General features: G+C 45.1%; 1 protein-coding gene across 2 annotated transcripts in view; it reads right to left on the reverse strand.

The window, feature by feature from the left end:
• The window catches only part of KDM4B (lysine demethylase 4B), a 328,745-nt gene that overhangs the window by 160,027 nt on the left and 151,834 nt on the right, over positions 1 to 16,884 (reverse strand). For both annotated transcript variants that reach the window (XM_054982034.1, XM_054982035.1), the window contains exon 8: positions 12,034 to 12,171. In XM_054982034.1, coding sequence (XP_054838009.1) covers positions 12,034 to 12,171 — 138 coding nt within the window. The remainder of the gene's footprint in view (positions 1 to 12,033; positions 12,172 to 16,884) is intronic.

The following is a 16,884-nucleotide window of genomic DNA, read 5'->3' on the forward strand; positions in this document are numbered from 1 at the left end:
TCCCCACTCCTCCGCTTGAAGCCAGCTGGGCGACCTTGGGCTAGTCACAGTTCTCTGGAGCTCTCTCAGCCCCACCCACCTCACAGGGTGTTTTGTTGTGGGGATAATAATGGCATACTTTGTAAACCGCTCTAAGTGGACATTAAGTTGTCCTGAAGTATATAAATCGGTATATAAATTGAATGTTATTTTTTTTTAATCTCTCTCTCTCTCTCTCTCTCTCAATGCAAATCTTCCCATGGTTCTAAAGTTCCCACCAAAGGTATGATTCAGTGTTAAACTTTCAGTTTTGTAATTCTGCCTGTGTATCAATCCTTGGTGTTCTGAAAGGGTTATAAAACAGCAGCTATGGACTCCTCGTTGCTTGGAGCTACGCATTCAGTACCTTACCCTATCAAGCTCTCTGCCACCAGATGTTCTAGTCTGAACTCTGGCCAGTTTTTACTTGCTTCCCTATCTTTTTGCTTAAAGATTTTCTGTGTGTGTTATTCTATAGTTTTAATCAGAATTACTTATGATTGGTTTAGGCACATCTGATGATTCTTTGATAGTTTTAGTAGTATGATTCCAATAGAGACCTAACCAGCAGATGTGTATCCAGCTTTGGTGAGGAATTCCTTGCTCTTACCCCTTCCTGTATCTGTATTTCTTTCTGTTATCTGTAACAAGAGCAAAGGCCAACTGTCCCTCTCCCCAGTAAACACCCCATCCCTCTGGCTATTTCCCGGCAAAGCAGGTTATCCCAAGTGAGCCCAGAAAATAGCCATTTAAGCTAATTACTCTCAGAGGCCACAGATTCTGATAAGACTGAATGCAATAGCTCCCAATCCCAAGAAGTATGTGATGGAGTAGTTCTCAGTTGTAACTTGAAAGCAGCATGAGGCAAGAGCCATATTTTTCAGTCACCTCCATGACTTCTCGACTCATATGCTGCATGAGACTGTGTGAGGGAATCCATCTTTGATATAAGAAACAGAGATCAGGCTACAGAAAAACTGACTCACAGGGAAGCGGCTAGTTCTATTCTCTGGCTTCCTGAAACTCATCAAAATGCAGGCCATGTTTAAAGATCAGGGTTTCCTGGGAAATAATCAGCCTTCTAGGACCAACAAGGAACCTGCCTTTACAATGCAGAATTCCTTAGAAACTTAATCATAAGTGAGGCCAGGACATCAGCCATCTCCTAGCCTTTTCTAATCAAGATTGCTACTCAGGTAAATCACATTTCCCCCCACATTTACAACTCCAGCTTAGAAGAAACTCCTGCTCTAAATGTTCCTTAATTTCTCTGTGCCTTAGTTTACTGTTTGCTTAGGATAAGGAACTATGCTATTCGTTTTGACTTACTATTTGCTACTATTTACTTAGCACCTCCCCCCACAATATTCTGCCAAAACTCTCAATAAACTCCACATTTCTTTTAAAATGTTTAAATCTGGTCTCTGCTGTCCTTTTTCTACTTCATCATGCTCCTCACAGCTGCCCAGAGCTATCCTTTTAGGTAAAAGATCCCTGTTTCCACTCCCTGAACCAACAAGCAAGCTAATTCTCCCAGAACACTTGTATAAAAATTAGGTTATTTTGCAGGCATGATCTCTTCTTAGGGAAGAGGGAAAAGGAAGAAGCTATGTTGTGCACTGAAGCCCCAGAACTCCTGATCAAAAGACGGGTGTGCACTAGGTAAATCATTTGCTCTTTGGTTGTTGTGGGTATTGCCGTGGTCTTGTGACACTGACTGTGACACTGAGAGATCTCTGTCTTTTGGTGCTACACCTCTGAAGATGCCAGCCACAGCTGCTGGCGAAACGTCAGGAACTACAATGCCAAGACCACGGCAATACAGCCCGGAAAACCCACAACAACCATTGTTCTCCGGCCGTGAAAGCCTTCGACAATACATCATTTGCTCTTTATTTTCATGTAACTGATCTTTACTTTGTTTGCATTACTGTTTTTGTTGTTTGCTATTCATAACAATGAATAGCATTACTCTTAGCATAACAATGAACAGCATTACTCTTTTGTTGTTTGCTATTCATAACAATGTTAAATTGTGTATAGTTTACTATTTGTTATTGTTACTGTAATACTCTTCACTCTCTATTTCTCCTTTTAAATAACATCATTTACTTAAAAAAAAGAAGAGTGTGCACAGAAAGGTATTCTTGGTGCCTGCTCTTCAACTGAGGTCGCTTCCACACACTCCCAATTTTTTTCAGGTTTTCCCTGTCCCAAAGCTGCACATGCCCGATCTGCTTTGAGAACTACATGCATCATTCTCATGCGTGTTTTGTCGGTGTTTGTTGCAGAAAAAAAGTCCCCAAACAGAAAACATGCTCTTTATCTGTGCCTCATCACAAATGACAGTGCATTCCCACCCAACTTTCTTTCTTTCGAGTGCATGTGAGAATGCGCCTATACCATTGTCCTGTCTTTCAGCTTCTGTAAAAACTGGGCATGGATAGTACTCCTTCTCTACCACTGATTTCCTGCTCAACGTTTTAAATGCAAAAATGTTTATTAAATATGTGAACAGTAGAGGAGTGCACTTGTGCGATTCCATATCCTACTATACAAAAGGCAAAGCATGTTCCCCACCACTCACTCCTTATCCCTGTAGAGGTGCAGCACGCAGGGATAAGAACGAGTCACAGCGGCAAGGCCCTACCAAGGTCCCACAGCAGTGGGGGCAGGGCTCCCAGCCACCTCCGCAGAGCCTTGGGAGGGCAGCGCACAAGCCAAGCGGTGGCCAAGGGGTTGAAGAAGGAGGGAGCCCCCACTCTCTTCCCCAATCCCCCCCTTGACTGATGCTGCAGGGAGACGCGGGGGGAGCACTGCTAGGGCCCACTGTTTTTTCCCAAACAACGGGCCTTATTGATAGTTTGAAATAAAATCAGAAATGGCATTCTGTTCGCAGTGGTGATTCTAGACTGGTACTCTGATGCTAGCATTGCAGTATGATTCGTTTTGTATACACAGGTATTGTAATAGCACAAGGACCATTAAAAAAAGTAAAAGGGGGGGGGATTATACAATCGCGCATGTGAGCCAGATACATGTGTGGGAGGGGTAATGGCGAGAGGAGGGGTTGGAGATTTGTGGGAGGGCACTTCAAAAGCGCAAAAAGGCCTCCATATGGTAATAATCATGTGGAAAAAGCAGCATCAAAAATGAAAATGGAATAAAACAAGTCTCACAAAAACCAGGATCATCATGACCTGCTTGCGCATGGGAAACGATGCCGTGTGTAATGAGTGAGATAACCCGCCCAAGTTCTGTTGGCAGGCCGTCTCATGAAGGACGTGTAGAAGCGACCTGATTAATCTGAATGTTCATGCGCATACAGATTCCAGCAGAGGTCATGAAGCGTATGCGACTGGCCAAGCTCATCAGTGTAAATAGGAGCCTTGTTATTAATATGTTGTTCCCCTCCCACAAGGCTTGGAACGGGCAACAATGCACAACAACACAGAGCTCCCTCCTCAGATCCCGTCCTACTGTCCAAGCTCAGTAGTTTTCATACTGCATTTTGTGGAAATAACCCTGGAGTTCCGAAGAAGACGAGGTTCCTTAATGAGAGATAGTTTGACCCATATGCACTACAGTCTTCCTTGAGTCTCAGTGAGAAGACAAACTAATAATAATGTAAATTAATAAACAAATATTACTGATATTCAGCAGCTACCCCTGGCTTCAGAGGAGAATTGGGCCTTTCTAGGAGACTCTCACAGCTGATATGAGATGATTCAGAAGCCCAGCAGACATGATGACCAGCATGCTGCAAAACACCAAGTATGTACCCCAAAACAAAGGTTAAAAGTTTTTGGGGGAAACCACAATTTCTCAAACAAATGTTATCAAGCCTGGAATGTGAGGCACTGGCCAATATTTGTGCAGCAAAAATAATAAAATGGGACACCTCCTTCCCCTCTCTAACTTCCTTCTGCCCAGAGTGGCTCAGAAATTCTCCCTGTCATTGCTTGTTCAGTAATTTCATGCTACAGTGCCCGACAATGCAAGCATGGAGCTCAATCTGAAGGCGCTACTTCCCAAATGTCACTTGTTTGTGAACACATGGCTGAGCCCAAAATTGCTTTTAATATTAGAGCAGTTGCCTGCTGGCATTGCTGTAGTTAAGACTCTTGTCAAAATTTCCATGACAAACTGCCATTTCGACTAGTCCACCAAAGATGATAAAACATTCCTTCATGTTGCTCACATTTCCAAAATTTGATATACCTTTACTCATTTTTGCTAATTTATCAGGAGACATATACCACCAAGACATAATTTTGTAATAATTTTCTTTACGTGTGGAACTCAAAGTGAATTTGAGCCCCTTTACTCACATATTTGCCCACTGGCCCATTTGTATATTATACACAAAAATTTTATCCAATTTTACCATGCAGTCTTTTACACATTCTTCTTCCATTTCAAATTTCAACAAAAGTTTGCACATTTTGGAAATAACGCGTTCATCATTTGTACAAAGCTCTTTTTCAAATTCTATCTTTTCATAGTCAAAGCCCCATAACTTTTTATACGATTTAAACCTTTTTAGTAATTGTGCATAGAAGAACCATTGACATTTAGCTTTAGATCTTCCTTTGTCTTCAATTTACAATCTCCTTATGAGAACTCTAATAATTCTTCGTAAGTCAGCCCTCTCTGTTTAGTTGTCATTTTACCTCTATAAAAAGCTTCCTGTGTTGAAATCCAAAGTGGTGTCTTCTGTGATCATTTCAGTTTATATTTGTTCCAAATTCTCAAGATGGCTCGCCTCATATAGTGATTTTTAAAGTCTACGTTGACCTTTACTTTATCATACCACAAATAAGCATGCCATCCAAATCTCAGGTCATAACCTTCCAAAGTCAAGAGCCTATCATTTCTCAGAAGATCATTTCTCATATGATCATTTTAGACTTCTTGGTTTTTTTTCCTTATGGCTTCAGCATTGCTTCAGAATTTAGTCTCACATTGAGAACCTCTCCTGCATGCTTTGCTTATCCGAGAGTTTTCCAAAGATCTGAGAACTGGAAGCACAGAACTATCTTATTTTTGTATTGTGAGAGTTCGTTGTTCATGGAAGAGCTCACTTTGTGTTCCTTGATGTGTTAGTGTCACAATGTGACTTCCAATTGGAAAGCAGGTCAAGACTCATACAGACACACCACAGACTGCTCAGGAGCAGGCAATTCTGATTTCTCTTTGGATCAGAAGTACTTTATCAATCCAATGACACCTATTCCAGACACAGGAGAATTATGTGCCTAAACAAAGGCAAGAAGAAGCCCAACAGAACACAGACTTGTGCAGAGATACAGCAGGAAGCCTGGACTTACGAGACTTTTTTAGTATTTCATTGATTTTTCTCTCATAGAAGTCTGTGCTGGAATGACCTAACTGTAGTAACAAACAGACTAGTGAAAAAACAGAGTCTAGCGAGGGATGCCAGGGTGAATGGACACTGACACCCATCTCCTTCTTGACTACTCCCCTCTCCAATCCTCATCTGAAAACCTGACATCAAAATGTTTGTGCTGGGAGTTCAACCATGGTAGAACTTCAACCCCCAGGTAAATCTTTCAACGCCTACTTCCTCTCCATCCTCCAATTCACATCTTTCTTATAGAGAAAAAAATATTTTGGGAGAAGAGAGACTGAGGGGGCAGTCTTCAACCCAACAATGCCCATTCCTTGGGTGGCACACTTAACTGGGTGTATGTAAAGAAGGCAACAGAATACCATAACTGGCATGTGCACCCCAGAAGACACTTCTATACTGCTCTGGCTGGATTCAACAGAAAACAAGGTTGCACTTACCTGTAACTGTTGTTCATCGTGCTCCTTTGGGTAGGCACCCATCGGGAGACTGAGCATGCTCAGGCCTGCCACTCATAGAAATTTCTGGTTTCCAAACCCTAGGGGTGCAAGCAGCTGTTTCCCGCCTAATGGCCATACTGCTGATGGATGGAGAGCCCCTCCCCTTCTCAGTTCTCCTGCGATGCTGCACACTAAAAATAACTCAAAACAGACAGCTGACAGCGAGCAGGAGGGAGGGCATGTGTGCCTACACAACTCAATGAACAACAGTTACAGGTAAGTGCAACCCTGTTTTCATCTTCATTCTTCTGTGCAGTCCGACATTGGCAGGTTAACAAGTTAACACCATGGAAGTGGGTTTTGGCCCCAACAAGCAACGTTTATTAAGTGTTCTCAAACTACATACATAACACCTCGTAGTTTATTATATTTATTATTTAAGTATCCATTACCTTATTTTTTCTATTCTTATTTAGTCAAACAAAATGGTGCACAGCTCTTCCAAGAACTGCCTCCCTTCTTGCATTTGTATCCACAGACTAATGCTTAACAAAAGTATCCTCAGGTGACCCCATAGCTGCCCTGCATATGTCCAGCAGAGGAACACTCACAGAAAAGCCACAGAAGGTGCCTGGGCCCTGGTGGAATGTGATCATAGCTGCAACTGACATGCCACTCCTGCGTTTTTATATGCTAACTGTACTGCTGAAACAATCTACCTAGGTAATAATTGACAAGACACTCTCTTACCCTTATCAGGCTCAGAACAACAAACCAACAAATGTGGATCTGACTGAAACAGTCTTGTTCTAACTAAAAAAAATGACGAAGTTCTCTTAACATCCAGAGTATACAATCTTTCTGCCCGGGACTTGGGCTCGGGGGTGGGCGCTACTGAAAGAATTGCATCCTGGACCAGAATTAACTTGGATTTCTTTACATTAATAACCAAGCCCAACCTCTTGCAACAGTCCTCCATCAGCTTGACCTGTGCCCTCAGCTGATTGCCGAGTGAGCCTTAATCAGCCAAACATCTAAGTATGGGAGAACAGAACAACCCATTTCCCTCAGATAATTTGAAGTGAAGGTATCTTCTGCAAATCTGATGTATGGCTACATGGAAATGTGTCTTTCAGATATAACATCACAATCATCTAGCACAAACCAAACATTTATTTGTATTAAACTTAGCACAGAGAAAAGATTAACCATTTCAAACTCTGTAACCTTCAAGAAAACATTCAAACCTCTAAAATCTTGGGTGGGTCTATAACCCCCATCCTTCTCATTGTTCCTCTCCCCAGAAGGTCATCAACTAATCTGCCAGCTCAAGCAATGTATCATTAACAGCCTCAGCAGCCACCTGACATCTTGGGTGCCCTTTAAATTCTAACCTATACCTCTCTCTCTAACTATGGTTAACACCCACTGATCAGAAGCGATGGATTTCCATTCATGCGCATAGGCAGCGCGTCTGTCCATGAAGTTCCGCTCTGATGCCAAGGATGCATGATCTAGTCAAAACTGTTTTTGCGCTCCCTAGGAATCCTTAGAATGCCACCGCTACCGTTGACCAGACCTCTGTCTGCCGCTGTGTGAAGATGACAGAAAAGACCTCTGTTGATTATTGTATAGATACTGCTGGAAGAATCTCTGAGGACGCTCAAAGTGCTGCTGATCTTATTGATACCTAGGGAAATACTTTGGCTTATACAATGGCCACTCAAGAGGGACCAACTCAAAGGATCTCTCCATCAGCCTGTTTTATTTCTTCTTAGAATGGTTTTTGTTCCATCTTCCTTCTTCTGTGCAGTCCCACTCTGGGGGCTGTGCATGCACAGGCCTGTTGCTTGGAGGAGTCTCTGGCTTTCAACCCCTGGGGGCACTCCCTCCAGCAGCACGTGAACAGCCGTTTTCTGCCCAATGGCCATGCCACTAATGAGCACAGACCCCTTCCCCTCTCAGGTCTCTCTTGACTGGTAGAGAGGAGCTTTGTCTAGTGACTTGTCATGTTTGGTGCCATATGTTATTGAATGACCATTTGTTTTCTTCTTAAATATAATTAATAATAAACAAAAGGACAGAGAGAGATATCTCGGAAAGCTCTTTTTAATAAGTGTGCATACAAAAACGGCACAAAAGACAACCATGTTTATTGTGTCTTCGCGGCGGCTGTAATGTATTGACTTGTAAGTCTTACCAAAAGTTTACACTGAAAACAATGAAAGAGCCTTGTATCTTAAGGCTTCGTTGTGGGAAAGGTCCTGGCAAGTTCAGATACTCCAGCTAGTTCAGCTGTCTCTGAAGGGTGGGTTAAGAGGGTGGAGTCAGTGCCATAAGTGGCTTCAGCTCTGAGGTCAGATTCAACAGGCTATAACCATAGATCTCTGAGTAATATTGAGCGTAGATTTCTGAAATTGAAGTTTGCTCCAAGGAACTCTTTGAAACAGGTCACGCAGCCGTGCTCAGGGCTGGATGTTGAGGAGGTGTTGTCATGCTTCGAGGTTGGAACTGAGATGGCCTCCAGTCTCACTAGATAAGATGGTGGGATGACCTGTCCATGTTTCTCCCATTGAGGATCTGCGTTTATATTCTGAGCGGATGCTCAGAATGGTGCAATGATTGGAATCAGATGTGACATCATTAAACACAGTGCCCAAGGACAAGATATAGAGATGTTTGTATTTGGACAGTTGGTGGTGTTTCCAGTTCTTGAAGGGCGATCTGAGAAAATTAATGCAGCCTGGGAGAGACCTGTTTCAGGAGCACCTATGGCTAAGAGAGTAGCAAACTGTCAGACAATAATGGGGGCTTATCTAGAAGAAGTTATCCTCCTGTACTGAGTCGTTGGCAGAGGATAAGAAAGCCCTTGTTGCTCTGCTACAATCAGAAGCTGTACAGTTATCTAAACAGCAGATAAATGCCAGGAGGCATACTACTGATTGTGCAGTCAGGTCTCTGGCAAGCAGTGTGGTGCTGAAGAGGCATTCATGGTTGTGTTCTATAGGGTTGCCATCAGAGACAAAAAACAAGGTGGAGGACGTGCTGCTTGAAGGTGGAAAAACTGATGAGATTCTCTCTCACATGCATGGGCGCGCTCTACATAAAGGGCCCAATACAAAAAGGACTGCATGAAGCTGACAAGCATCTTCCCTGTTTTGCTCTCCGTCCCAAAGTAATCCTCCTCCTCCTCCTCCTCCTCCTCCCCATTATGGAAAGGGTAGAGCAAGCGAGGCTTCCACATGAGCACACAAAACTGCCCTGGACTAGCAAGGCCATCCTTGTCCACTCTGCCTGTTCTCCAGGGCCTCAAGCAGAGGCCTTTCATGTCACCTACAACCTAATCCTTTATACTGGAAATGAATTTGGCACTTTCTGCATGCAAGGCTAATGCTCTACCACTGAGTCAAAACAGGATCTTCTGGGCCTCAGATGCTACCTGTATTCAATTCCACCCTCCTGTGTGATTTCTGGGCATGTGCCAGCCCCTTTGAGCCCTCTCTCCACATAAAGACCTTCCAAAGTACGTTTGCAAGGAACACACAATAACAGAGAGCGAGAGCGAGAGAGAGCACAACCTATTTTGGGAATATTCATCCCTGTTAATAGTCCCCAATTCCTCTGGCCCACTACTTTCCCAGCAAAAGAAGTATGCGAGGAGTGACAGCACATTACAGATTTGTTAAAACAGCATCACTGTGTGTGAAACTATAAGGTTTACTAGCTTCCACAGGGGGGGACAAGCACTAATTTTGTGGACAAGAATATAAGCAGTAGGTACACACACCAAAAAAAGGCCCCTTGGGCAATGACCCACAGAGGCTACAGGCACGCAGCTGCAGGTTTAACTTTATGTACAACTTTGTTCTAGCAGAACACTGATACGCAACATTCACACAAGCTCCCTCACATCCCTTAAACTACTCAGCTACATCAACCTCTCTGGAGATGTGGGGCAGTCCCTCCTCCAGCCTCCCCCCACAACTGCTCCTCACCTAGACCTCGTGCCAAATGGGCCCATCCAGCCAATGTCCCAAGTTCCCCCTTTTCATCAGAGGGGTGGAGCCCTCCCCAACATCAATGGGAATGGCACCCATCCAGAAGCGGACCCGGAGATCACAGGATGAGCATAGAGCACCATGCCACCTCCACGGAGAGCTGCCAGGACCACCAGGGCCTCCAAGTTCTCACAGCTGTCTGCGAGGGCTAAGAAGCAACAAACAGTTATGGCAACTCAGGCACTGCCACTCAGCTCTTGGACAGAGCCCTGGTCCCACCCGAGGCACTCTCAAAGGCTTGTCCAGGCAGAGGGCTGAATTATTAGCAATGAGGGGAGGAGACGCTCCAAGGGGAGGACCAATGGGGAACTGGAGGAGGGAACCAGGGGGAGTGGCCTGGAGTATATAAGGCATTGCAGACCATGGTGAAGGAGGAGACAGTTGAGGTTGCTGCTCTCCTGTGGAAGTGCTGAGAGAGAGAACAGGAGGAAGAGGAAGGGTAGGCGTGACATAACTCCCCCCTTCCAAAGCTGAGGCCTACAGGAGCACACTGCCTTGCACCTCTGACTGCTCCCCCCCCCAACTTTTCCTTTGCAGAGCCGAATAGACAGGAGGACCAAAGGAGCTAGTTTGCCGGTAGCCTCCCCACACAGCCAATATTCTTCCCATGCTAGGAGGAGACTCCAGGAAGGCAAACAACCAATCTTCAAACAACACAAGCAGAAATAGGGGACTGCCTAATTAAATCCCCCTCCTGCTGTATCTCAGTGCTCAACGGAATTCCCATCAAGTGGTTGCACAACTCCACCAAGTTATAGCGATGGGAAAGAAAATCGTCAAGATTTACTTCTGCAGAACTGTAGGAGGATTTGTTTTACGACAATCACGGAGAGTTCAGATGTCAAAAATCTGTCAGCTTGAAACAGGCCTCTCGAGAAGCAGAGCTAAGAATTATGGGGGGGGGGGGCGACTAATGAGAGAGGTTGCCCACCCTCCATTGACCAGAGACAGGCTTTGCTTCACAAAGGAAGAGCTTCCTCTGATGGGGGACTGCTCCATTCAATTTATCCGTGCCTACTCAGGCAGTGATGAAACGACATATAGGGAAGGAGGAATGGTTTGTGTGCATCTCTCCAGGGGAAGGTGACTCCTGAGTGCAGGCAGAGTAGACACTATCCGGTAAAGACCAGGGAAGGTACAAGAGGGAGAGGAAAGAAACAAAAGTCATTTTGAGTTGTGATACTCCGTGAGCTCTCTGCCAGCTTTTGCAAAAGGTTCAGAATGCCAATGGAGGTGCATGTTTACATCTCCATGGAGTACACTTCTATGGCTCGTGGTGATGAGCAAGCAGCACCAATTAATTCTGAAGCAAATAGGAACAGCATGGTGGGCAGCTCGGAAGTGTTTACTGGGTGGAATACAACAGACGGAACCACGACTTTGAAAGCTGCCAAGGAACTAGACAGCATGGTGGGAAGGCTGGAGTGGGAGAAGTTGCCAGGTTTTCAAACATGTCTACAGTCTGTTGCAAGCCATCACAGCAACAGACACCTCCAAAAGCAAAATATTATGCTGGATTTCATCCATACAGCACAGTAATTCATTTCAGTGGTGTGACTGCTGCAGCCCACTCTGAGCCCTACAAGTCAAAACAAACTGCATTTCCATTCACCTGTGTTTCCTCCAATGCTCACCTGTGTTAGCTACATCAAACAGTGGAGGACAGATACAGAACTGCATGTAGGAGGCAGCCTGTGCATTACTGCATCCTTGCTATGGTGCAAGAATGAGGGCTTGCAGACTGGGAGACAGCCATGGGAATGTGCAATCCCAGCACCTCTCTCTCTACAGCACAAATTACACATACACTTTTCCCTTGGGTGCCTTAACTGGGGTTTAGCATTATATCTGCTCTAGATGACAAATGAGTTTGCAAATCTAATTCAGAAGAAAGCTGCTTAGGTATTAACCATACTGCTGATGCGCATGTTAAACCATGGTTAAGCTAAACAAAAGGAGAGAAGTAGGGAATTTGCACCACGCACAGAAAGCAAGAGGGAACATGTGTTCCCAAGGCTGGCTCCAAATTGGCAAACCACAGTATGCAGGGCACCACACATTTCTTGTCTCCCTCTACAGGCTCCACTACCAGATTATATTCCTCTGCTTTCCCCCAGCTAAGAAGTCTCAAGATGCAAGGGCTTACCTGGGTGGCCATCTTGCCGTAGTCGATCCATCGCAGCGTGGCAAAGTTGGTGGACTCAGCGCAGTTGAACCCATGGTTGAATCCAGCATGATAGCCATAAGGAAATGTAATCATAAACTCGCCAGCTTCTTGGGTGATCTGAAACAAGGTGTCACAAAAACACGTTCAAGCAGGCAGGAAACAGAGCTTCACTCACGGCAAACACAGCTGGTTTTTTAAAATTGGATGGATGACCCTGCCCCCAGGTGCAATTTACCAGATACACATTGGGAGGATTCCATGAACCCACAGGTATGCATGGCCCAGGTGACCCAGGGTTACTTCCAAGATTCTATGCATACTTCTGTGAAACAGTATCAGGATTTTTCATCATGAAGCTCCCAGAAGCACAAGCTAACATAACAGTAACAGTTGCATACCAATCTTCTGGACAGATTAGTGCCCACCCAGAGTAGAGAACAGAATCAAAGGTCATCAAAGAAAGCACTGGCAAATTGGTGTTTGGCATTGCTCCTCAGATGAGCAGCTTGGCTTGGGATGGCCAGTTGTTGTCAGCCTCTACTATAATATCATGACCTATCACTAGTGTAGAAAATATGAGGTATGTGGGAACCACCCAGAGGCAAGCATCTCCATCTAGATTGCACATGCTAAGGTAAAACTAGTCCCAGCAACCGCACTGTATACAGAAGTCCAGTTCCCAGATACTTCATCTGATTCCCTGCCATGTTCAGACGCCAGTTTTACAGAGAGGCACAAAAGTAACAGAAAACTTCTGATGAGAGTGTTTCTAAAGCAATGGGACATTGTCAGATAAGCCCCAGCATATCTGTCATGGTTGTGTTTGATTCCTGTTTCAGTGATGTTCTGGTTTTATTGCCAGTGTTCTGTGTGTTATCCTCTGAGAGTATACAAAGGTACCCCTGAACTGGGAGAGAACGCTCAATTGCTTATCTTGCAGATGTTTTAGTACCAGTCCCTGGCCGGGGAGAGTGACCTTGGAGTAACCTAGCAGAGACTGCACCAACTGCCTGAAAGACTTACAGACTGTGGAGCGCTTATGCTTTCCTCCCTGTGTTCTCACACTTTGCGTGCTCAAACTCTAACAGACTTTCCTACACTATTTTGGTTGGGGTTTTGACCTATAATTCCCTTAGCTTTAGTTACTAGCCTCACTCCAGCCAATAACCTTGTACAGCTATCTTGATACTGGTATGCTCATCAATAAAGTAACTTTAACTCATACACAATGAGTGATGCAGGGATACCATGCAAGACCTGACAAACATCAGAAAGAAAGCAACAGAGGTTGCAGCAGCCTATGCATTCTAGACCCTTGTACATCAGTATGTAGGTGGCCAAAGTCCTAGAAATCAGCACTGCATGGATTTGAGTTAAGAAAAGCTCAAAATATATGCATATTTGCCCTGTTGGGACAACCAAATACCAGAGGAACACTGTAATTTAATTACCTACAAAAACACACAGACCTGAAACCTCACATTCAAGTTTCATAAAGGTGGTTTTTCTTCTCTACTAAATCATCACTCCCTCTTCCTTTCAATTACACATATGAGACAACTAAATCAGAAGTACCAGAGAGAGACTTGAGAGTGGAATAAACATCCACTGAATGGAATTAAGGAGACATGCTGTCAAGCACCAATTTCATATCCATATTTGTAGCTGTGATTTAAATCTATACACAGTCCAAAAGGCGACAGCTAATCTCCCTTGTTGCTATAAATGCCATGAGGTTGGAGGAAGTTGGGGATAGCTGGGCCTTATCTATCTTTTTTTCCCCGTAACTGGGGGAGCAAATTAAAACTACCTGATGGACTGCACTCCCAGGATGTTTAAGCGGGAGGGGAGGAGTCAGTTAGATTTTCCACCTCATGCTCCCAAATATTTTCAGCCAATCCCAATTAGGGCACCACCATAAATGATACTTCTATGGCCGCAGGACAGAGTGGCTGTTCTTGATAATTACTATTTTTTTAAAAAATGTGAGTGCAACGTATCAAGTTCTGGTGCGCTCATCTCAGGAAAGTGGTTTTGTGGTTTCATCCTGAGGCATGGGACTTCAGCTCCTAGGAATGCTTGCAAGGGACACCTGCGGTTGCATCCTGCGGACTGCACTACCTTGCTCAGGATGGCCAATTTGACAGCAGTACTGTGACAGGCTTTCTGATTTCCCCTCTATACAGGCAAAAGAAGTTCAAACTTGGCCTCTGGTGTCCACCTTCACTTGAACCTGCTCATAAATCAAGGTGAAGCTGCGGCTGCTTAAATTAAGCAGACAAAGAGATTATACTCCTGTCAGAAAATCTACATCCTTGTGTCTTCATTCCAAGTCTTACAGTGTATATTCTTCCCACATCACCGCTGTCAACATTATCCTGCCAATAAATTAGAAAAGGACTCCAGCTGATGGATAGGCCCAGGTAAAAAAGTAATAACTACTAAGGAAAAGCCTGCACCGTCTGCCACTCACAGCGAAAAGCAAAGAATTTACTGACTTCTGCAAGGCCTTCACAGAATAAATGGAGAAATCAATTGTGGATTACAAAAATACACATTTTTAATTATTAAAGAGCTCGGCTATCGATCTGATTTCTTTTGAGAAGTAAATACCATTACTAAGATTTATAAATGCCCAGGTATTCGCCTTGTTTGAAGTCTGCCAGGAATGTTGATGAAGGGATTCCAGCCGACCCATTTTAGAGAGAGAAACAAGAACTCTCTCACCACGATTCTAGGCCACCTCAGGGAAACTGGGCTTGCGTGGCTTTGTTATATGGAGCCACAGAAAGGAAGGCCAGGTGCTGGCGAGAGAACAGCATCTTTTCCTCCATTTCTCCCACAGCACGCTCAGTATGTCAGGACCCCCCTCCACTTGCCTTCAGAAGCAGAATTCAGCTGTAAGACATTCACTGACCAGTCTCTCTATATTCCATGTAATTGTAACAGTCTAACATCTACATATTCCACTTTATTTGAAAACAATTGATGTGTCGAGAGAAGGAGAGCAATAACACAAAGAAGCCGTAACTGGAAAGGTGGAACAGCCTCTTGGTGAGTGAAACAGACCCTACTTCCACATTCTCCCTAGCAGCAAAGACTACTCCTTTCTGGATTGATGCCACTTTGTGACACCCGTGGACACTCAAACCCTTGGGGAGAAGGGGCGAAGCATGTCTGCAACCTCCTTGGGTAGAGGAGGGGGGGGAAGGGGGCAGACCTAAGGAAGGCAGCAGGAGTTACAGAATCGAGGATGAGCAACATGGGGCGGTAGAAGGAACTGGACCCCAGATAGGAAGAAGGACAACCAGTCAGTCAGTAATCCTAGGCTGATTCCGCACACGCTGGATAATGCGCTTTCAATGCACTTTCTCAATCGTTTGAGGTGGATTTTTTGTTCCGCACATGAAAAAATCCGTTCCAAATGATCTATAAAGAGGATTGGAAGTGCATTATCCAACGTGTGCGGACTCAGCCCTAGTCTAGCTCCCAATGGAATGAAGGCCTCCTTGGGACAAAGGGCCTACTCAGGACAGCAGGAACCGGAAGTGGCTAGAGGATGCAGAGAGACACAAGGACCCAACTGGAGGAGGTGAGGGAAGATGCAGCTGGGATGCACTGGAGCCAGCTATACTCGGGGTCTCTACTGTGTATGGGGAGAACCAGGCTTCCCAGGTGAGCAGGAGGCAGCATTCCTAGCCAAGAGCGCAGCAAGCGGCACATTCGCCCAGACCCTGGCAGTCTAGCTAGCACGTGCCTGAACCTGAAGGCTAGAGGCAGGAGCTAAGAGACTCAATGATGAACCCCAGCTTGAAACCAGATCAGGAGGCTGGGGTGGAGCAGGAGGTGGGAGGACTGGGAAACCAGCTTGGCTGAAGAGACTCTACTAACCTGGCCATTGTAAAGAAGATGCACAATTAAAGGAGAGCATCCCCCCTGACAGTGACTAGTTTTGGGGGGAGCTGGCTGGAGATGGGACCTCCCAATGTGGATCTGCCCCTGGGGCCTGCAACACTTTCCCAGGACATCTCCAAGATGACACAAAAACCCACACCTCCTGTTCACTGTAAAAAGGGCAAAGGGGGGGGAGGAGAAGGAACTGGAAGGGGGGAGATTCAGGAATGCTATATCACTTGCGAAACCAGATCCGGCCCTTTCCTCCCACCCAAACACATACTCTGATCAGAAGTAGCCATCCGAAGCTCAAACCTGCCAATCAAGATCTCCCTGTGAAATGCAAATGCAAAAGCTGTGAAGGAACTCTGCAAAGACAGCTCTCTCCATCTCTGCCTTGGGAGAAGCCAGGTTTGACTGGCAGCTGCATTTTCAACATTTTGATTACATCCTTCTTTCTCGGAGCTCAGGGCAGGGGCTGTGGATTGTATCACCACAGGTATCCTATGAAGAGCCAGCACGGTGCAGTGCTTAGCATTGAATCAGGATCTGAGAGACTCAGGTTCAAATCCCCACTCTGCCATGAATGCTTGCTGGGTGACCTTGGGCCAGCCACCCACACTCAGCCTAACCTACCTCACAGGGTTACTGTGAGGATAAAATGGAAGAGAACAATCAAGCAGCCTGTTCCTACTGGGGATAAAGGCAGGCTATAAATGAAGTAAAGCAAAGTAAAAGCGAAGTAAAATAAAATATGAAGCAGGTCGGGGAAGAGACCTGCCCAAAGCTTCACAGCTGAATGAGGACTTGAACCAAGGTCCCAATCCAAGCCACTACATCCTATTCGTTCTCTACATACAAATACCACCGGACAGCTTAGATTCCTCCCATGCACGATGGCAACGCTTCCAGAAGCAGGAAAAAAGCAAAAAAGGC

This window comes from Eublepharis macularius, chromosome 5 (genome assembly GCF_028583425.1).
Source record: "Eublepharis macularius isolate TG4126 chromosome 5, MPM_Emac_v1.0, whole genome shotgun sequence".
NCBI classification, from domain to species: Eukaryota; Metazoa; Chordata; class Lepidosauria; order Squamata; family Eublepharidae; genus Eublepharis; species Eublepharis macularius.